The sequence below is a fragment of the Polypterus senegalus genome, chromosome 7 (assembly GCF_016835505.1).
Source record: "Polypterus senegalus isolate Bchr_013 chromosome 7, ASM1683550v1, whole genome shotgun sequence".
Classification (NCBI taxonomy): domain Eukaryota; kingdom Metazoa; phylum Chordata; class Cladistia; order Polypteriformes; family Polypteridae; genus Polypterus; species Polypterus senegalus.
The window spans coordinates 55,420,499-55,443,500 of NC_053160.1; the positions used below are offsets into that span (position 1 = coordinate 55,420,499).

The 23,002-nt window shown below is 37.9% G+C and overlaps 1 protein-coding gene across 1 annotated transcript in view; it reads left to right on the forward strand.

Annotated features, from left to right (window-relative positions):
• Positions 1-23,002, forward strand: part of LOC120532562 — a 74,411-nt gene that overhangs the window by 15,792 nt on the left and 35,617 nt on the right. The window contains exon 3 of the mRNA XM_039758656.1: positions 5,361-5,411. Within this exon, the coding sequence (XP_039614590.1) occupies positions 5,361-5,411 (51 nt within the window). The remainder of the gene's footprint in view (positions 1-5,360; positions 5,412-23,002) is intronic.

A 23,002-nucleotide genomic window follows, 5' to 3' on the forward strand; every position in this document is an offset into this window, starting at 1 on the left:
ATGTAATAGTTTTGTACATGTGGAAGTTGCCGGATCACAGCAAGAGGGATTTTGTTAGAAACTAATAATGCATGACCATGACCTTTTACTCCAAAATCGTGGAAAGCTAACAGTCTAATATGATCTTAAGATGTAGTACATAATATCAGTACTGTAGAAAGGCAGAAGAGAGACCTAAGGATAAAATTCAACTAAGAACTCTGATTCAGAAGCCACAAATCTGTTCTATTTTTCATTAAAATTTAAATTGTAACCTTAAAAATCTTTTGTCAATATAACTATTGCAAATTTATAACCACAATTTCCTATGAAACACACAACAAATGCACAGAGTATTATTTTCCAATCCTGGATGACATTTGGGATCGACTCTTACGCAGTCATGTAATTGACACCACACATCACACTTCTGTAATGGTTATCAGTGGTGATCAAGGAGGTACCCACTAAAAGGACAAATAAAGAAAAGACATTAAAATATATAGCACTAGGCAACCCGCGGCGTACCATACGCCGCATAATCAGGCCGTTTTTTTAATGATTTTTAAGCACAGGGAGAAAATTAACATTTGAAAAATCGGTAATGTAATAAATCAGCAAGAAAAGCAACATTGTAACAATGCATGGAACAAACCAACACACAATCGTCCGTGACTGAAAACTGGTTCACCGCAATCGCGCCTTCTCTTGCCAGACGAAGGGATGGGGGTGCACAGCGCAGAGTGTGGAACGGGAGGAGAGGAGAAGGGTATCCATTCTGCTCCCTCTGTCATGCTAGTCTGCTGAATTCTCATTCAGTATGTACTGCCCGCTCATGTGCCCACCTCCAACTCGTCACTTGAGTCGTTGGCTGCTTTTCTAAATCTAATCCACCAAGACACCCGACCACGGTAGTAGCGAGGTGGGAAGGGGGTGTGCACAAAGGGTAGGGACGTAACCAGTGGGAGCGTATAATTCGCACTTAGTGGGAATACCACGGTTTGCAGCCCGAATGGGGTTCAACAGCTTATCCACGCATCTCTGCGCTGGGTAGACACACGCTCAATCTCATGCATAATTATTTATTGAATGCTAAACACTTCTGGAAAGACACGGTTGTCTAAAATGGGTTGGTGTGAGAATACAACAGTAAGTGAATGAAAAGATGGAACTCTGGAGAGAGCAACATATAATTGTCCGTGAGTGAAGAAGACGCATGTTTGTCACTTTGGCTTTATGCTTGGGATTAATGTATTGCTAGAAAACAAATGCCACAAAACAGCTGTGTATTTGGAATTAAACTGAGCTAGGGACAATCATACTAAAAAGGTAAGGTTGTGGTAAATATGGTTTAACCTGCAAATCTTACATTATGGTAACAGTATACATAGCAACACGGCACAAGGCTGTCATCAGATTGTCTCCCCAGCAGAAATTCCATGGCAAAAAGACATTTCAAGGGGTGCTGTACAAGCTCTTGTGCAGAAACACAAACAAATGGGAAAGGATGAGGATCAGAAACACAGCAGTTAGACACAGAAATTGACTGTCACAGATAACAGATAAATCAAGTTTACTTGCCTTAAAAACCAGAAGGGGCTAATGTATAACGCCATGCATAGAATTCACATTAAAACATGGCATACAGACAAAACTGGAAATGTGCATATGCACAAAAAATCCAGATGCTTAAAACTGTGCATATGCCAAGTTCCACGCACTTCCCCCTTATAAATCCCAATGAATGCCTACAGCCCCACCCCAGCTTTCCAGTGGTAGGTAGTGGTATTAGCAAGAAAACAAAACTGATGGAGTAACACTCAGAAGTTCAATTTCAGAAAGTAGCACAATTCCCAAAATAAAAAAGAAATGGTTAGATGTCAAAGTCGAGATGAAAAGGCAAGTCATGGCCCACCATCTGAATGTCAGAGAAAAGAAAAAAAAAATAGAGATACAGTGAAGAAGTCAAAATGTAAACTTTAATCTTAAAATTTCCACTTTAATCTCATAGTTTATTTTCTAATTAGAGTGTTGTAAACTTCATCTTAAAATCGATGTTTAATTTACTAGAGTTTCACAAATCCCATCGTAATTACAGTAGCACATTAAATGCTTTGTATTCTGTGTGTGTGAATCATTACATGCTTCTTAAATGGGCTTTCTCTTTCGTAGAGAGGAGGATGCAGGCAATAATCACCACACAGTATACATTACATTCATGAAATTACAGCTCTCTGAACATTTTAGAATACTAATTCATGATGAAATGCATTAAAGCATGTATTAAACATACGATGGCATAGTGGCACAGCGGTAGCAATAGTAATACCGGTGCCCTGTCCAGGGATTTTTTTTGCCTCCCACTAGATGCTTCCTGGGAAGCGCTCTTCCATGAATGAAGTAATTTATTGCAGCATTACTGTCTCTGTTAAACGTACCAACCCCCAATTGCTGTCCTTCGATATTCTTTCTCCACATAACTAATTGCCACACAAGGAGCTCTGTAATAAATGTAAAACCACCTTTAAGCTTAGAACGCCGATTCTTCAAAACTTTTATGGAACATTGACAAATCTTCATTATATATGTATGATTATTCCATCCATCCACGGTTGCACCATTCCCAGCAAGCATCAAGCATTAGGCAGGAACAATCCCAGGATGGGCCACCAGTTCATCACTACTGCTGTGCCACTGTGCCCCCACGCGTTTAATTATTAAGTGTATAAATTATTTAAATGAAGTTAACAATTTATCTGTAAAATTTAATATATATAAACTTCAATAGATGTCATCATAAAAAGATTTTATCAGGTATACATCATTTTATTCTAACAGCACAGAGCTCCAAGAGGATAGCTATCGGAAATCTAAATCGACACAGAAGTCAGTCATCTTCATCTGTAAATACGCCCTCTCTTCTATTGAATTGAGTTTAATTCCGTTATTGTCATTATATGGTACAATGAGATTCATTATGTAAATCCTCCATAAACTTATTTTCCTATAAAATGATAAAATAACAATAATATGATAAAAACAATGAACAATATACAATATGAAAGCATAAGTACAATAAACGTGCAGATAGTGCAAATGGTTCATAAAGTGTCTCAGGTTGTACAATGTTAGAGTTGTAGTGCAAGTTTACAGTGAGATAATTGTAATTATTGTAAGTATTGGAATTAAGCACATGGTAAGCAGTCTAAAAATGGTTTCATTATTTTGATTTGTACACCTTATGTTAGCCATGAACAGCAAACAACACTAATTACAACAAATGTCAAACTGGGGGATGTACCCAGGATTAAAGGGTATTTTTATAGGATTCCTTCCAGCAACAGAGACTACAGGAGAAATTTTGTCCTCTCTTGCCCCAGACAGACTTGAGGTACTACATATTCCTTTTGATGATTGTAGAGGGCAATCATATGACAATGGTGCCAACATGAGTGGCAAGGATAAAGGTGGGCAGGCCAGACTGCTGCAGAAAAAAGCCCTGAGCTTTCTTTGTGCCATGTGCTGCCCACACCCTATATTTAGTGATAACAAAGGCAACCAGAAGTTCACAAGATGCCATTGACTTCTTTGGATATCTGCAAAAGTGATGGCGGTCAAAATAAACCAAGAGACCCCCTCCCGGAATTAGAAAACCTGAGACCCTGTAAAATAATAATAACAAAAGATGTATTACTACTTAAAAGGCAATTGTATCTTCTTGATGAAGAAAAAGATGCATAGCATCTGTATAGATACCTTGGAAGCAAAAAAGATATGCCAGCTGCGTGGACTCCATGATGCCACATAGCTAATTATGTGTGCTGAACGAAGGCAACATCAAAAAATGCTTAGTGGCACAGCTAATCATTGCTCTGAAAATTGGATCTCTGTGAGCACAATGCTATATTTTTTTACTTATTGCTAATTTGTGGCCATTTCTTGTATTTTGGTTGTGTCTATTATTCTGTCGTTGTCTTTTGTTGTTTGAAAAGTGGTAGCACAGTGGTTAGTATTGCTGCCTCACAACTCAAGTCACATGCTTTTATAGGCCTCATGGACATTGCTCTATTGTAATCCGCTCAAAAGTAGTTCAGCTCCTCCGTCCCCATTAACTTCAGTGCATTTTGCCAAGTTCAGCAAACTACCAGGGAAATAAACCATTGCTTATTGAACTCACCATATTTTTCCTTAAATGTTATGACATTTCTTTGTTGTTCCCATAATACACACCCCAGTATCACAGTCTCACTAAAGTATGTTTTCTCTCTACTTTGCTCTCTGCTTCAATGTAACCTCACTTTTGCCTCCATGCCTATGTAAGTGGAAACACTTCCTGAGTTTATAAGTTCTTATTTTGTGTGTCATTAAAGTGTACAACACAAGGAAACCCGACAAGAATGAGTTCCAAAACCAATTTTATGAGACAGTAACAAAAGCATTTTGAAATTGTTCTATCATATATTATTGCTAATTTTAATTCTCAGGAAGCTTGTTATCAGAGGGGTAGGATGGGGAAAGGATGTGACTGAAGCATTTCAACCACCATTTAACAAACACTTACATACATATGTGCTTTCTTACCGTAACCCATTATACCTGGGCAATTCCTGTAAATTCCTTAAACAATCCATATAAAGTCATTTCTTTCCTAACAAAAAAAGTACTGAAACCCTGTAAAACTAGATGCTTCCTGGGAAGCGCACAACCATGAATGAAATAATTTATTGCAGCAGTACTGTCTCTGTTAAACGTACCAACCCCCTTTTCCTATAAAAACTGCCTTTCTACATTACTGATATTATGTACTACATCCTAAGATCATATCAGGATGTTAGTTTTTCTCAATTTTACAGTAAAAGGTCATGGTCATGCAGCATTAGTTTCTAACAAAATCACTCTTGCTGTGACACACAAGATACACATGCAAGTGTTTGGATTTCTTCAACAGCATCTACAAATGTGTAGTGCAAATGCAAATTAACTAAATTAGAAAGTAATTCTAGATACATTTCATATCTAAACTTTGATTTATTTGATAAGTTCATATGTTTTGAATAAGATTTTAAAGATTATGGAGGAAATAAAATACAAGCAAACAAAAACAAACGTACAGCATGACAAATGAAAAGTGGGACCAGTCCCCTGTGGAGCAACAATGATGACCTGTGCTAAGCTGATGTTTCTCATCTCAACTTTTTAAGCATGCTTGGGGTAGTGGAAAATTAAACATAACTGTATGACAAGAAGTCTGAAAATACAATGTCATATCCCAACAACTAATGTTAGTTTCACTGTATGTTTATAGTATATTTTAATATTACATATTATTGTTATATTATATACTGTACATATTATTCAATATGTATTAATTTCTCTTGCAGATAAATCCACCACTGCATGTTTTGACTATGAACATTGCAATACATCACAAGGTATTTGCTTTACTTCTCTCCTAATACAATTCTGAATCTACTGACAGCATCTCTTCATAATAGTGTTTTCTTTAATTAGTAAGAATGCATTTTGTTAGCTGTGGTACACTTACTTCTTTGCCAGTAACTATAATGGGGAGATGTTCACTCTTGATATACATTTATCTGAAAGGACCTGCACTTTAATTGGTCATTTGTAAGCTTATTTTAATTGACAAAGACTATGAAAGAAATGCATACTCAGGCAGAATCAAGTACTGCTACAATTTGGTGGTTTGTAGCTTTCGAAATGAGCACTGTGATAAGTACTGTAAGTGACTTTTTTAGTATTAATTTCTCAGTTCAACAAAGTGTATGTTGTTTCCTTAATAGGGAACAGTCTCAATCTTTTATTACCAAAAAAAAAGTTCTGTTTCTTTTAGGAGCTTTGAAAAAAAATCACAGCATGAAATTAAGCAGCCATTTGCATAAAAATGGCCAGAAAAATATCACCTTAGTGACATCACTGGCCTAGTATTTTGCTGGGAGAAAAAAATCAAACAAAGAAGAATGAATTCTACAGGTAGGGGTTGGGCTGACACCTCTGCTTTGATTCTTGGGATTTGGGTTCTTTCTTTAGTGCAGTACTAGACTAGCAATGTCACCAATCCTTTCTTTTTTGGCGATTTATACAAAAATGGCTACACCAATTAACAATATGATTTTTGTAAAGCATGCACATGCAAAGACTAATATTTGCAATGAATAGAAATAAAAACATAAGTGAGTGCTTTTAATCCCCATTTCTGCCATGCTTCATATTCACTACAATTCCATTCCTCTCTTCCTATCACACCACATTGTATATTTACTTAGTTTTAATCTATTTTGTTTTTACTGATTTGGGAGCATAAGTGAATTAAATTCAGTTTACAGATTTCAGGTGATAGGCTTAAGCCTGAAAGTCTTTTTAAGCTGAAGAAGATTGCAATGTATTCTGGGAAAGCTGAAAGATAAAGCAGCATTCATGGCATTGTGTTTAGTTAGGATAGGAGTGGGCAAACCTTTTGACTTTTAAAATTTGACAGGCGGGCCGGGCCAGCACTTGATGCATACATATCAAACATAAACATAAAAAAGGCATTACAGTGCTAATATTTACATTCACTTTTAGTGAGAACAGTGTTGTTGATCACCCTTTTTTGCCAGTGCATCGAAGTCAGGTGTTAGTTTTGTTGTGGAAATTCTCAGAACAGATCTGAGGTGTTCATCGCTCAACTGGGATCTGCGGGGTGCTTTGTTGGTGTTCATCACACTAAAAGTCTGTTTACATGTAGAGCCAAATAACACCAGCATCCTCTGTGCCATCTTCTGGATGTTTGGAAATTTGGCTGCGCTTAATGAAGCATAAAACTCATTCAGTTTAAGAGAGTTGAACTTCTCCTTTAAGACGGTGTCACATTGGAGATCAATCAGTTCCAACTGCAACTCCCGTGGCGCTGTTTCAGGGTCCTGTGTGAAGGGGCAGGACACTAGCTGAATTGACTTATAAATCTTTCCAAAATAAGAGAACCGGCAGCAGAATTCTCAATGCAGGTTGTCCAGTGATTTCCTGTATTTTTTCGCAAGTCCAGGGGCCTCTTTCAGCGTAGCCAGTGTGGGGAAATGAACGAATGAGTTGTTTGACATTTGCTTTGAGAATAAAGCTAGCTTGGTTTTGAAGGCTCTGATGTTTGTGTACAGTACATTTCATGCACAAACTGGTCTTTCCCTTGTAGCTTCACGTTCAGCTCATTCATGTGTGTCAGTATGTCCACAGCAAAAGCTAAATCACAAAGCCAATCTACGTCACTCAGCTCAGGAAAATCGTCAGCTTTCTCAAGTAGCTCCAAAAATGAGATAATATCCTGTTTGAGTTCCCTCACTCATCGACATACTTTCCCCAAACTTAACCAGCGGACATTGGAGTGGTAAAAGCAAATCCTGGTGATCAGCGTCAATTTCTTCAAGAAACTTAATAAACTGATGATGCTTAAGTCCCCTCGCTCAAATAAAGTTAACGTGTTTTACAACTGGTTTCACTACGTAGTCAATTTCCTGGTGGATTAGGCAGTGTAAGAAGATTACCTCCTGCTCAGGGTTGTCCTCCTTCACCCTCTCCTGGATTCTTTTGAACAACCCGATGTTTTTTCCAGTCAGATTTGGTGATCTATATGTGGTAACGTTGGCGAATATACTCCAAGGTAGCTTGTACCTATTGATGACCCCCGACACGCTGTCATACAAGTCCTTTCCCCACGTTTACCCCTTTAGGAATTCCATGGCCAAAAACTCCTCCGTTATCTCAAAATTGTCATTAATCCCTCTGATAAAAATTAAAAGCTGAGTGGTGTCGTTTATGTCATTACTTTCGTACAGTACCAAGGAATATAATGTAAATGACTCCGCTTTTTTGTTTAACTTGCTAGCTAAGTCTTTGTCAATTAGCTCAACACTGCGAGTCATGTTCCTGCGTGATAAGCTAATTTTTTCAAATTTGCTCTTGCTCTCAGGACACAAGATACCTGCTGTCTCTACCATGCACTCTTTGAGAAACTACCCTTCGGAGAAAGGCTTGCTGGTCTTTGCTAATTTGAATGGCAGCACATAACTTGCCTTCGTGCTTGATTCTTGGATGGAATTTTGTCGGATAAAGGTGTTTTACTGAGCCTGCAAACTAACTGCCAATCTCTGAGCTATCCATTCTTGCGTTTACTGGTTGTTAATGTAATTAGCATGCTTGGTGGAAAAGTGACAGCTGATGTTGTATTATTCCTTTAAAACTGCAATGGTTTCTTGGCAAATAAGACATACAGCCTTTGACTGGACTTCAGTGGAAAAGTATTTAGTTGTCCATTCCTTATTAAACACTCAGCACTCACTGTCGACTTTTCTTTTCTTTGGCCCACTCATTGTTGCAGATCGGTTCAGAGCAGTAGCAGAGTAATAACAGAGAGTAACCTGGGCTCTGCAAAATCAAGTCAATGTATCACTGTGCCTAATGCGACACCTGGTGGAACACCAGGCATTACAGGACAAGGTCAAATGAATGCAGTCATAATTATGATATGATCTGATTTGGGCAATTTTGTACCAATCTTCGGCAGGCCGGATTAAAAAGACCAAGGGACTGAATGTGGCCCACGGGCCGTTGTTTGCCCACCCCTGAATAAGGACATGCAGATTTTGATTTCCAGGGGGAAAAAAAGCTTTAAGCCTAATGATTTTTTTGTGTTTTGAGAAGCTGAAAAGTGTCATGGTGCACTCTGTTAATTGACATATAAATAAGTAAGACATATGTATTGTGTATCAGAGAATGAAGGAGGAGCGTGGATGCCTTTTTATTAAACATATTTTACAAAAAAGTGTTCTCTCAGTTTGTCCGGATTTGTTGACCTCTGCTGACCAATGAAGAGCATTGTAAGAAGCACATAGTGCATAGAGGTAGGTAGGCCAATGTTATGTTCTTGGACGTGAAAGGCGGTATCTTCTTGAAAAGCTGCAGAAAAGTGAATGCGATGTTTGTGCATGAACGATTTAGTGCTGTGTTGACACTGAAAGAAATTAGAATGAGTTGTGTCGAAGCATTGCTGGCAATGTTCACATTGCATAATTCGTTCAGTGGAGTGTGTTTTTAAATGCATGTTGAGAAATCTCTGCACGCGGAACGTTTTTGAACAAATCGTGCATTCATTTCTTTTTGGAATGCGTTCGTTCAGTGGAGTGGGTGTGTAAATGTGCTTTGAAATATTTCTGGCGTGTGAAGGTTTTGGAACAGTGTTGACACTGAAAAGTATTCATCAGGGAATGTGTTTTGAAATGGTTAGTAAGGTATCTGCGTGCGTGAAAGTGCTTGTCGCAAATTTTGCATACAAATCTTTGCGTTGAATGGATCTGCATATGGTTGTGGAGATCCATCTCACCTGTGAAGTCCTCGTTACAAAATGTGCAATTGAAGGTGAGAGTGGAATGAGTTCATAAGTGTTTTTTGAGAGTGCGAGTTGTCTCGAAGCATTGTTGCCAATGTTCACATTGTATCATTCGGTTAGTGTTGTGTTTTTTCAGATGTGTGTTTAGATATCTGTGCACTCTGAAGCTTTTGGAACAAAAGGTGCATTGAAAGTCCTGTGTGGAATGCGTGTGTCCAGGGGAGGGTTTCCTTAAATGATTTTCAGGAAGAGCAGAGTGGGCAGGTGACGTCACATTAGTGTGGCGAGCAAGTGGGTGTGCACATACCAATAGAGTCAAAAGATGTCACCAGAAGGTAATCACATGGGTATTTGAGAGGCATGAGAACCTTGTAATGCATGATCCAAAGGACCGCTAAAGAGCAGGGATATGAAGAGATGCTGGGCTGGATTGTAAACTCGAGGAGAGGCATGAGGACGTTCTTGGAAGTAAATGCTGATAGTAGACTCCGGACGTATTCATGTAATCAGCGTATTGTTGAACAGACTGTATAACAATGCCTCTGAGACTAAGAACAACGGACACCACATCACCGAAGTTATCCCAATGTTGGCAAACAAAGGTAACAGCCATGTTACCAAGTTTGAGAGCAATAGTTTCGTCAATGACATTTCTCCAAAAAAACCCGACTGACAGAAACAAACAGTTACCTGAAACAGGAATTTCTATAACATTGAAAGAAGTGTTGTTTCCATGAAATACATTTGAAGCGGTAGCCATGCAGGGCATAAGAATAGGCAACGTGGCTCACAGCTGGGTTTGGACCGCAGCACAGACCAAAGTGAGTGAGTATGTGTTTGATTTGGCGGGCAGTGGTCTGAGGTGCGTTCCTGAACATGTGGGAGGAGGGGTAGGGTTTCTGGGCGGGGCTTCGTTGTTCCTTTCGCATGGTTTTTCATGGTCGACGCGGTCAGGTGTCGAAACAGAAAAGAATAATGAAAAGTCAACGTGGCTTAATCGTGCATGTGAACTGCTAGCACAGACGAAAGGGGCTAACTGGGTGGTTGGTGAGTTTTTGCGTCCGGGCACATGGGCAGGCAGTGTGAATGCCTAGAGAGCGAGGGTAGAAGCGGGCCAGTGAAAAAGAAGTGTTAGTGGGCAGGGAAACGTCTTCCGTATTTCTGCAGGAGCATCTAAGAAGACGCATGTTTGTCGCGGATGCAAATTGCTGTATGTAGTGTGTAAAACAGTTTGCTATGGTGCATGCGGTCATGCGTCATAACCGAAAACTCGTTTTTAAAGACTGCTTACTTCATTGTTTTAACCTCAGTTGTAAAGGATTGTTTTAAAGATCCCATGGGATACCCTCGCAAACTGTTTTACACGCTGCATATGGCGATTTACCTCCGCGAGAAACATGCCTCTATAAACAGTCAACGTGCAAGTGCATGTGGCCTCTACGACAGGCGAATATAAATGACGGCGTTTCTTCTGTGTCGTCGTGTCCAAGTTGGTGGGCGTGGCTCTGCGAGTTATCGTCGTATCCAATGTTCTTGGAGTTCGTGGGCGTGGTTCCTTCCTGCGTGCGCTATAGGTGTCTCACTTGTCGCCGGCTTAGTGAATCCACGCCCCTTCCGGCGTGCTTTCCATGGTTGTCTTATCTTAGTGAATTATATATATAGATGATAATGAGTGATGCTCACTTAAATCAGAAAGTCAAGTGGGTGTCCCACTGCAAATGCCAAACAGCTCACACATATTTACTAACTTGATACTTGATAAAGACATATGGTATATTATTATTACAGTGCCACTCCTAACAACATTAGTGGGCGAGTGGAAAAAGCAACTCACAGCGATTGGCATGTAACTTCCACATATTTACTATCCTGGGGCATAAATGAAGTGAAAGATGCCCTGCAGTACTTAGGCACTCGTTTACCAGTATGGCAGGTTAATTGAAACTAACAACTTACAGAAAAATCTCTCTAGTAAAAGTAAGGCTTAGGAAATTTTAATTTATTTCAGTTCATTTTTATATAGTTTATATAGTGCTCTTCACTGAGTGCAGGCTCAGAGCGTTGCAGCAAGTTCACAGGTTAATGCAATTGCACATACTGCAAATTACTCATTACATAATGAGTACACAAAGACTTATTCAGACGAACAGGAAATCAAATTTGCCTGAAATTGATTGACATAAATAAAGCCTAACAGTAGCTATCCATTTGTTAATTGTAGATACATTTAACCAGTTTGTGGTTGTCATTGAGTTGTGTACAGCAGTGGATATAAATACTGACTTCAACAGACATTCTTCATTTTAATTAACTTTTCTTTACGAGTAGATTTTCCAATAAAAAATTTGGATGTGAGCCCTAGGAATCAAGTAATCCAAACTATTCTATAACATTTCAGTAATTATTTACTGCTCTGATACTGTTCTTTCTGATCATAAAATAGGTTATTACGATAGCAATAGTCATCTCGTAATAGGCTTAAGTTTCAAGTTTGGTATTTTTCCATCAGCCATTTTAGCCATAGACTGTCCTCAAGAAACTGTGACACACAGACACACAAAACCCCATCATCGAGATATCAATGTTTTCTGTATCAGGGGACCTTAAAAGTCAAGATTTGTCGAAAACCAGATATTTAAATTTTTGATGAATCTAAAGCTTTCACTCCTCCGGGTGCAAAGCAAAAATAATGCACCCCACGGCAACCTTATATGTGTTGTAAACAACCAAATTGCTATTTGCCATATAATACTTAATAGTTAATGCTGAAAACTTCATGTTTTGTTTTTCATAAAAAGGTACATTTTACCATCCTGGTTTAGGTCATCTCTACGTTTGAAAATGAATGGAAGGATGTTTTGAACAATTTACATGAAACTTGCAGATAACATAAAGCCTAGTTCTACGTTTTCAAACAGTTCTGGGTTTTTACAACTGATCAGTTGCATGAAAATTGCAATTAAACATAAAGTTAGACTTAACTCAATTGACAGTGGACAATATGGAATGAGTTGGTTTGAGTTTGTGCTCCACAATTAACCTTGTATACCGTTTGTTTACATGTGGAAAGGTTTTTGATTTTTTTTATGCCTTGTGCCATGACTGCTTTTAGGATTTTCTTGCTTTTGTACTAGGATAGAATGGCTGACAAGAGATTCAGAATCTTAAGAAACATTTTGTTTTAAAAAGTGTTGAGCCACAAGGAAACATTTCCATCCCACCATTCTGAGTTCAGACATCTTTAATAAGCAAGAATCTCCGGATCTTGATCCACGTTATGACTATGACCATTAGGGCTGCCACAATTAATTGATGTAATCGACTAATCAACTAAAAGAAATAATCCAGTTATATTTTCTTAATCAACTAATTGTTCCTTCCGAACACCCCCATGGTGTGTGCCGGAATTCTGCTCTACCTGCACTCGTCAAAGGACTCCTCAAGTTCACATTGATTGCAGCCTTTCACACCATTCCTGTGCAGGTATTCTAGATGACAGTTTCACAAGAAATTATCAAAAGACGTCAGCTGGAGATGAGCTATAGAGGTTATGTTGCAAACATAAATGTAACTGCTGCAGTCTGTGACCCCAAATTTTGTAAACTCAAATTTCTGTCTGCAGAAGAAGAATAAAGGTGCACTTCCAAGTGCAAGCCATTGCACTGGAAGCAAAGAAACGGATGAGAGAGGAGGAGAATCAACAACAGTCCACCAATGAGAACAAAAACTCAGTTATGCTAATTAGTAGTTAAATTGATTAATCAATAAAATAGTTGACTAATCATTTACAGAATAATCATTTGTGGCAACCCTAATGACTGTGCAATTGACTTTTGACCAGGAATACCAGTATCCAAAGGGAAAGTATATTCTTTCTCTAATGAATTTAAAACCTTTGGAGAATGCATCACAGAAAATGTAAATATATACTGGTAGAAAACCTATTTGTGATGGGGTTTTTCTTTGTACAAAAAGACATCTCTCTATGATAAAAAAAATCCTGAGAGAGAAAGACGGGAGACGAGACATGATCTTCATGTGAAGATCACGGAAGACACTTAAAAGACCTGCGAGACGAAAGAGATTGGCCACGGAGTGTCTTGCAGGGACCTTAAACATGAGACTTTGTGCCAAGAGATTGACCCAGGACTGCCTCACGAAGACGTAGAACATGAGATACTTGCAAGACACGTCCCACTTACAACCAATATCAAAATTAGACCATGGGCAACAAAACACTCAGTCGTGTAAAGGCATGTAGCACACACAGAGCCAGGGCTGTCAGCGCATATAAAGCGTACAAGGACAATACGTTATAAATGAAACGTCGACGACTAAGCGAAGAAGAAAGCAGCACAGAGAAAAGAGACTCAAAATCATTGGAGAGAAAAAAAAAAAAGAAAAAGAATAATTTAGGTGCAAATTCAGAAAATAAGGAAAGTAATTATCAGCCCGGAACAAATGGAATTGAAAAAAAGCACGTCCAATCGGGCTCAGAATTAAAAGACAAAGAGTAAAAGACAAAGTTGAACTTCATAAAGATGCTCACAAACGTTGGTGCTATACACATGCAGAGCAAGTTACAGATTTGAAATCGGTGGAATTCAAAAGGCTCAAAAAAAAAAAAAACGCTGGCACAATACACATGTGGCGAAAGTTAAAGAATATGAAAGTATAAAAATTAGAAAGTGTAAAAAAAAGAAAGTAAAGATCGCAGTAGCGCAAACAAACAGAAATTATTACTCGAAAAAGGGAAAATGATCACTACGGACCAGGTGTCATTGAAAAAAAAGCAGGACAAAGCGAGGTCAGAAATAAAAGACAGATTAGAAAACAAAGTAAAAATTTATTAATCATAAAGAGGTTAAAAAACAAGGGGGCCAAACACATGCAGAGCAGGTTAGAGATAATGAAAACTGGAATTCAAAAAACTAAAAAAAAAACGTAGGTGCGAAACACATGCAGAGCAAGATACAGAATATCAAAGCAGAAACAATCAACAGTGTCAAAACAAAGAAAGTAAACATCGCATTAGTGCAAAAAAAGAGAAATTATTACTCGGAGAAATAACGAAAAGGCAAATAGAGATCGAATATATGGGCATACTGTAGGTGATATGTCAGAAGTATGTAAATATTGTAAGGCTTTAAAGTTTAAGTTAGAGAATTTCAAAAACAGGGTTTACCTCACATGCATTTATTGGTTACTTTGCAAAAAAAAATGATTAACTGCTGATGATGTAGATCGTTTTGTCTGTGCTGAAACTCCAAACAGAGAAACCTATCCTGAATTATGGTACAAAGTCATTAAACACATGTCTCACTGACCTCATCTAAAAGATTCAGCATATTGGGACTTGAAAAATTCCAAGTATTGTTTTTACAGAAGTTCTGAAATAAAAGTGAAACTAACGAAATAGCAACAATTCAAAGAAAAAAAAAATCTTAAAAGTGTTTATCCGGAAAACCAGACATGGGGGTTGGCAAGCGAAGCCCCCTAGTGGTACATTAATATCTTGAATTGATTGCAAGGATCTCAATAAAATTACATTGTAAAACAATTATCTACTTCCTTACATCTATTTATCATTAAATCAAATTGCTGGTTCTACGGTATTTACCAAATCAGATTTATTGATTATTATTTTCAATTGGTATACTGCCAGTAAGGCAGATTGATACAAGCAAATTGAACAGAGCAGAGGATGAATCATGATGTCAGAATCTTGCTAAAGTCAAAAATCAAAACACTAAACTCAAAAGGAATTCCTAAATGTCCTTCATCCTAAACCACACACACCGGAATCACTCTTGATATATTTTAAGTTTGTCCACAATCATGGATAATGTTGAGCATGTGGTCACAGGTATTTAAAATGTCACCAATGCAACTTCCAGAAATTATGCCCCCAAAATCTGGACATTGCATTGTGGAAATAGGATAAAAAAATAACAAAATTAAAATAAAATATAACGAAAAAGCAAAATGAATTCCTGATGACTTAAAAATTTCAAAATATCAAAATCAACTACAATGAAAATGTTTTTAATGTAGGAAAAAAATGTATTTGCATCTGAATCATAGTATCTGCCATTGTGATGAGTGGACGTTTATACACCATAATGAATACCTTGTAATGGCCTATATAGACTGATCAAAATACTTTGTTTTTTATTCATTTTAATGACATTTTTTAATTATATGTTTGTAGTATACATTGAAAATACAGTGAATGTCTTGTTTTGCATGTCAGAGATATCTTTCCTAGACTTGGAGACAATAATTCATTTGGTTAACTTGGACAATTTTATATTACATTGGTCTTCAGTAATACTTCATGAATATGAGATAACTACGGATGACTTAAATATAATAAACATGGACACTTTGAATTGGAAAATTGTAATTCAAACATTTTGTAGAACTTGCTAACAACTACCAAACTGGTTCATAAAAATATGAATAAAATATCTAGTTGTTATTTGTCATATTGTCACACTTACTAAGAAACGCTTACACAAATTTATTTCGAGTCTAGGAGCACAAAGGGCATTTGAATATCTGAAAACATTGTTTACCACAGGCACCGTTTTATGCAACCCAGATATTATCCAACGTGAAAGTAGACACCTCTAGCATTAGTGTAGGTGGTATACTTTTTCAATGATTCTTAGATACAAGGAAGCTTAACCCATGTGCATTTAATTCTGCAAAATGTACTGGTATTTAGAATTGTGATGCTGGAAATTGTGAACTTTATGGCAATAAGTTGGCTTCAAAAGAATCACTGGTTTGAGACAGCAGACACCCATTCTTGATCTTCGCTGACCCTAAGAATGTAATGTATTTCAAATCAACGAAAAGAATAAACTCGGGACATGCCCGAGTAAATGATAAGAATATTAAAGCTGATGCTCTTCCTCGACTGCTTCATAATCAAATATCAAGTGGTGAACTTGAGAATATCATTCCCCTGACCTGGTTTCCAACAGCTACTATTTTTGAGTCTCCAGGGAATGTAATAAACATTATAAATTCAGTATTAGATACTTGAACTTCCAGCTAAGGTACCAGAGAGATTATTACATGTACCTTCTTCTATAAGGGATGAGATTTTAGCATGGGGGCACTGTCCTATTATATTTATCAAATTGATTAAAGGTAAATGTTTGGGGAATTTGCATAAGAATGTAAAAGAAGATATACAGGCTTGTGAAATACCCAACAGAGCTAAGTAAATCTAAATATTTAATCAAATTGAGTTTACTTAATTGAGTGACTGTCTCTGCCCCTCCCCACATTGTGTGCCAGCATGCTCTGTACTGTTTTTGAGTAAACTAATCTGGGCCGCAGCTGCACCACATTCAGCGGTAGAAGGTTCCTCCAAATATCTTCCAAAATTCTCCTCTATGTTGGATGTTTCACCAAAAAAGTTAATAAAATGGTTGTTTGTTCATTGTGTATAAAACAAATTGTTTTCTACAACAGCATTAGCCCAATAAATGATAACCCAAAGAGAAGGAACTACTGGAAGTATAGCACAGGACAAGACAGCAATACCATAAGTAAGCCACCTAACCTTACTTGCTTTTCAACAGTTATTCTTTTAGTGTTTTGTGACGCTGGTTAACTTGAGAAATTCATGGTAATGGTTAGCGCTAGAATAAAAACTACAGTAGAACCACACACAGAACAGATAATTTGTCTGCTGCCATCATTATTACTGGCAAGTGCACTGAAGTAATGTTTCAGTGCCTAGCTTGGATAAATACAGTAGAGTAGTCAGTTAAATGGACTTGCTATCATTATTTTGAATATAGCAGCATTTTTACCAGATATTTATGCAAAAGCTGGTAACTTTTTAACTGACATGTCATGGATCTGAAAAAAATAACCTGTCGGCTGCTGTCAAAATTGAGCAGCAGTAACATCTACTAGACACTACAGTCTATGTATGTCTGGTACCTCCGCTTGGCATAGTGACACAATTAAAAGAGGAAATACTGGCAGGAGAATTTGAGACACATTGAGAAGGAGAAAATGCATGGGATGCATGCTGAGAATCACCTTCAAGAAAGGAAGTATAATATCAGAGAGGAGGCAAGCAAGACAGAATCTGAGAAGCAGTCTTTATTGGAACATACTGGAGAGAGAAGCAATTGGCAACAGAGGTTCAGACACACAAGGATAATGAGGAAAGGTGCTGAAGATGCTCTTGGAGAAGAGATATCAAATAAGATATTTTCTTCACTCATTAATTGTAAATAAATTACTTTCATTACACAACCAGGCTGACTCAGGAAGATGTATTTTTTTTTATTTAGAGCAGCTGACACAGTTGATCTAAACTGAAAGAGAATTTCAGCAAAATCCTAGTTTTAACATTAGAATGGTATTAAGAAAAGCACATCTTAGGTGAAACGGGTTCTACCCTCTTTCTACATTAAGTCAGTGCAAACAAGCTAATGAACGTCATGTATTTTGACAAAATTGTAGTCCAAAAGTGGAAAGCAAGATATTAGTTTGCCATTTAACTTTTTTATGAGGATTAATTTGCATGAAGAAATTATTAATTTTTTTAAATGTTTTATAAAGATTGTATTTTATGTTATCAAATTTCTTATATAATATTATAAATTAAAGCTTCTGTGTAATATGCAAGATTTACTCAAGAATTCTGGGTCTGCAGCACAGTCTATTGAAACTGTAGTTATGTTTGTGATTTTACTACTTTTGATTTCAAACAATTAAATTCATTCAGCATAATCCATCCATCCATCCATTTTCCAATCCACTGAATCCGAACACAGGGTCACGGGGGTCTGCTGGAGCCAATCCCGGGCAGGGTGCCAACCCACCGCAGGACACACACACTAGGGCCAATTTAGAATCGCCAATCCACCTAACCTGCATGTCTTTGGGAGGAAACCGGAGCACCCGGAGGAAACCCACGCAAACACAGGGAGAACATGCAAACTCCACGCAGGGAGGACCCGGGAAGCGAACCCGGGTCTCCTAACTGCGAGGCAGCAGCGCTAATACTGCACCACCACATCATAAGTAACCAACAAATAGTTAAAAGAAAAAGAAACTGCCACTTATCTTCAGAGACTAAATATAACACGGATGTTTAACTGTCATAAATTTAAATAGTATCACACCCTGTAAACACCACATTGCTGCTGTAACTTTATTGCATTTAACCTAATGAAAATCAGTTGTTTAGAGTTGTTTGAATTGTCAGGTAAATGCTGCATAGAGTTGTCTAAATAAGCCAGTTCTCACTACAGATATTTAAACTTGAACCTCTTTCAGCATTTAACAAGTTTATTTTCTTAGTTATTAAACAAAACCTTTATTTTATTAATGAATCTAATTGAAACTGTTTATGCTAAAGAATGGTTCTGTGACTCTAATATTTAGTTGTGTCTGATATAAGAATATTTATTCTATTAGGTAGACTATGGTTTTAAATATGATTTTTCTAAAATATATGGTATTTTCTTTTTACCATATTGTATGATTGTATCATTTAATGATATATTACATCTATATAAGATAAAATGTATTTAGAATTGTTGACTGGTAGCAATGCAGAATTGAGAGGAACTCAGTTAAGCAATTATCATTTTAGACAATTGATATACAGTATAAGAGAACTTTTAGTACTAGCCAACCCGCTGCGTAGCATACGCCGCATAATCAGGGCGCTTTTTAAATGATTTTTAAGCACAGAGGAAGAAATAAACATTTGAAAAATTCGTAATTTAATAAACCACTAAGAAAAGTAACATTGCAACAATGCATGCTACGAACCAACATACAATTGTCCGTGACTGAAAACCGGAGGAGCGCCGTCGCGCTTTCTCCTTCCAAAGCGAAGGACGGGGTTGAATGGCGCTCGTTCAGTACGCACTGCCCGCTTATGTGCCCGCCCCCAACTCCCTACCTGAGTCGCTTTCGTCTGTGTGTAGTCCACACGCACCTGTGAGTCACGTTGACTGTTAATTTTCCAAACACCGCCTCAGTCGGTTTCTATGGTGAGTTTTCATTGTTCTTTGCGGTTCCGGCTGCTTTTTTTTTTTATATATAATCCACCAAGTCACCCGACCATGGGGGGCTTTACAAAGGGCAGGGACATAATCAGTGCGAGCGTATGACCCGCACGTACTGGGAATTTCTCGTTCGTGGGGAACAATTGGAAGCCACGGTCTCCATCACGAATGGGGTTCAACGGCTTACCCACGCCGGGTAGACACACGTTGATCCATTCAGTGTAGTGTACTGGACATACAAGTGCATCACAGACCTGTTAATGCTCAATCTCACGTGGCTGAAAGCCACTTGTCCCTCTAAGAATTTGGATGCCGACCGCTGTTGGGTCGTGTAACTATTTAGTAGGCGGGAGTCTCGTTTTCGGAAATAACCAGCCAAATCGTTCCACCAACTAAGAACTGTCATGCACCACCACCCACAGAATCGAGAAAGAGCTATCAATCTGTCAATCCTGTCCGTGTCGGGCCGGGTGAGGTTTCCTGTGTTGAGTCAAATGAAGCGAAAGGCTCCACACCTGGTGGTGCCCTTCCGTCAATTCCTTTAAGTTTCAGCTTTGTAACCATACTCCCCCCTGAACCCAAAGACTTTGGTTACCCGGTTGGCTGTCCGGCGGCGTCATTCCCATGATCACCTGTTGCGGGGCCTGCATTGGTGAAGCAGGTGAGACGGTAATGAAACAGAGGCACAGGGCTTATTGGTTTTTAAAGACTGCTTCCTTCATTGGGTTTTAACCAATGCACGGAACGAACCAACACACAATTGTCCATGCGGCGCTCAGAGTGGAACGGGAGGAGAGGAGAAGGACATCCACTCCGCTCCCTCCGTCATGCTAGTCTGCTGATTTCTCATTCAGTATACACTGCCTGCTCATGTGCCCACCTCCAACTCGTCACTTGAGTAGTTGTCGTCTTTGTACAGTCGAGATGCACCTGTGACTCACGTAGACTTTTCATTGCTCTGTGCGGTTTTGGCTGCCTTTCTATATACAGTATAATCCACCAAGACACCCGACCACGGTGGGAGGGGGGTGTGTACAAAGTGCAGGAGTATCTAAGAAGACGCATGTTTGTCGCGGATGCAAATTGCTGTATGTGGCGTGTAAAACAGTTTGCTATAGTGCACACGGTCGTGCGTCGTAACCGAAAACTAATTTTTTAAAGACTGCTCACTTTATTGTGTTTTAACCTCAGTTGTAAAGGAACGTTTTAAGGATCCCATGGGATACCCTCAAAACAGTTTTACGGCGCATATGCCGATTCACCTCCGCGAGAAACATGCCTCTATTAACAGTCAACGTGGGTCGGAGCTGCATGTGACCTCTACGACAGACGAATATAAATGACGCCGGTTTTTCTATGTCATCGCGTCCGAGTTGGTGGGCGTGGCTCTGAGTTGTCGTCGTATCCAATGGTCTTGGAGTTGGTGGGCGTGGCTCCTTCCTGCGTGCGCCATAGGTGTCTCAGTTGTCGGTGGCTTAGTGAATCCACGGCCGTTCCGTCGTGCTTTCCATGGTTGGCTTGCCTTAATGAACTATATATATAGATCTTAGCAACAAAAAAAAAACCCTGTCACTGAGTTACCAATTTTACTTAGTCTTCACCTTTCTGTTGGTTCTGTGTTTCCCTTTGCTTGGATGCAGAATATTTGTTTTTCATGTTGGCATGCCACAATCTTCAAACTCAAAACTGAAAATTAACTTGAAATTATAGAGCAAATGCAGTTATGCCAATTCTCATTATGCCAATAAGTAAGGTTAAATTGGTACTTGCTGTGTCTATTGCTGATATATGGATAAGAAATTGTTTTGCTTTTATATTGCTTCTTTGCAGATTTTCTATGTCCTTAGTTATAACAGAGAGTGGTGTGATCCCCTTTAATATTCAGAATAGGCCATGTAACATGAGTATCACCAAGGACACGAAGGACCACTTTGATAGTAGCCTTGACTGAAAACTGTAAAGGTTAGAGTAAAAACTTTTTTTTTTTTTCAGTGGTCAGTTATAATAATGAGCAGATACGATAAAATTTGAAAGTTACAGCTGTGGAATGCCCAGATTATTTTTACAGTATGTTAGAAATTGATAACATAAATTTCATATAATAAAGAGAGGCTTACGTTATTAAATTAATAACATACAATTTTATATTAAGACCCTACTCACACGTTCACTCCTTTTCTAGCAGTTTTATATGCAAGATTTTTCTCCAACAATCAGTAATGTTATACAGAGCTAAAAAGTCATCTTTATAACATTACTATGAAAAACATCCCATTGTACCCTATAATGTGAAAAATGTGTATAAATAAATAAACATAAATTAGTCAAGTGTTCTACAGCTGTATTTGAAACACAAAGTATCCACTGTATTTTCTTCAGTCTCATTTCTGTCTCTTATTTGGGGTCAAGTTGTAAAACTAGTTTGACAAGTCACCCTTTTGTGTTTCTGTGTATAAACAATGAGTAAAGACAAAGGGCCAACTCTAATTACTCTATGTCAAATTACTCATGATGCAAGCGAACATGCTATGGTAGATTTAATTCAGTTTACCAAATAGCCCATAATGCTAGGACACTAACATGCCCTGTATTTTGCAGGAAGGCAAACACTATGAAAAATGGGTTGCTTGTTCATACCCAATTGTCAATTAAAAAACATATACTTCAAAAGCTGTTATTTTGAATATTAGTGCTGATGTAACTTTACACAATGAGGAAGTTCTAGAGGCAAGTTTATATTATCATGATTATATTTGTACCACCTATGAAAACAGAAAAATGTGAAGAATTTTTATTTATTCTTGGCTCTTAAGCTGTGTGAAGATGACTTCGTTTGGAGAAAAGAACTCCAAAAGACTGGTTGAAATTCTCAATTGTACTTTGGTTTTAAAACATGAGTAAGGTTGAGGTAACTATTTCCATCATTTAGATGTTTATAAAAATGTGCACAACACACAAAGCACTTTCTGTAAATGGAGATTATATCAAGTTCTTAATTACATGAAAGGGCTTGTGCTTGACTTTCAGCTTCAATTTTTTTTCATATTTCCCAAAATGTTCACACTTGAAAAGGGCCTTCTCTTAAAGGTACAAATTATTCTCAAAGTGTGAAATTGTTTAAAATACAATACATATAATATTCTCATATTGTATCACCAGCCGTCTATATCCAACTTACTGTTGCGGGGGCCATGTTTCATTAGCACATCAATTTATAGGGAATAAAACTAAATACTCAATTAGCTGTGTAGTTAATGCAAATTAACATTCTGTCATATTCTATAAAAGGAAATATCCATGTGATTTCAATACTAACTTACTAGGATGGATTCTTACATGCAAGTTATTTTGCTTAATACTGAAAATGTACACATTTCTTTTGATATATGGGAAGTATGTGAAAAGAAATCAACACATACAACAAATGTTTTATAATTCTGAGTCCATTTGCACTTAGAAAACCTTCAGAAAAGTCAGTATATTATCCAATTACAACAAAACAATCAAACCAGTCTTTCTTCGTCTTCTTTTGGCTGCTCCCATTAGGGGTTGCCATAGCGGATCATCTTCTTCCATATCTTCCTGTCCT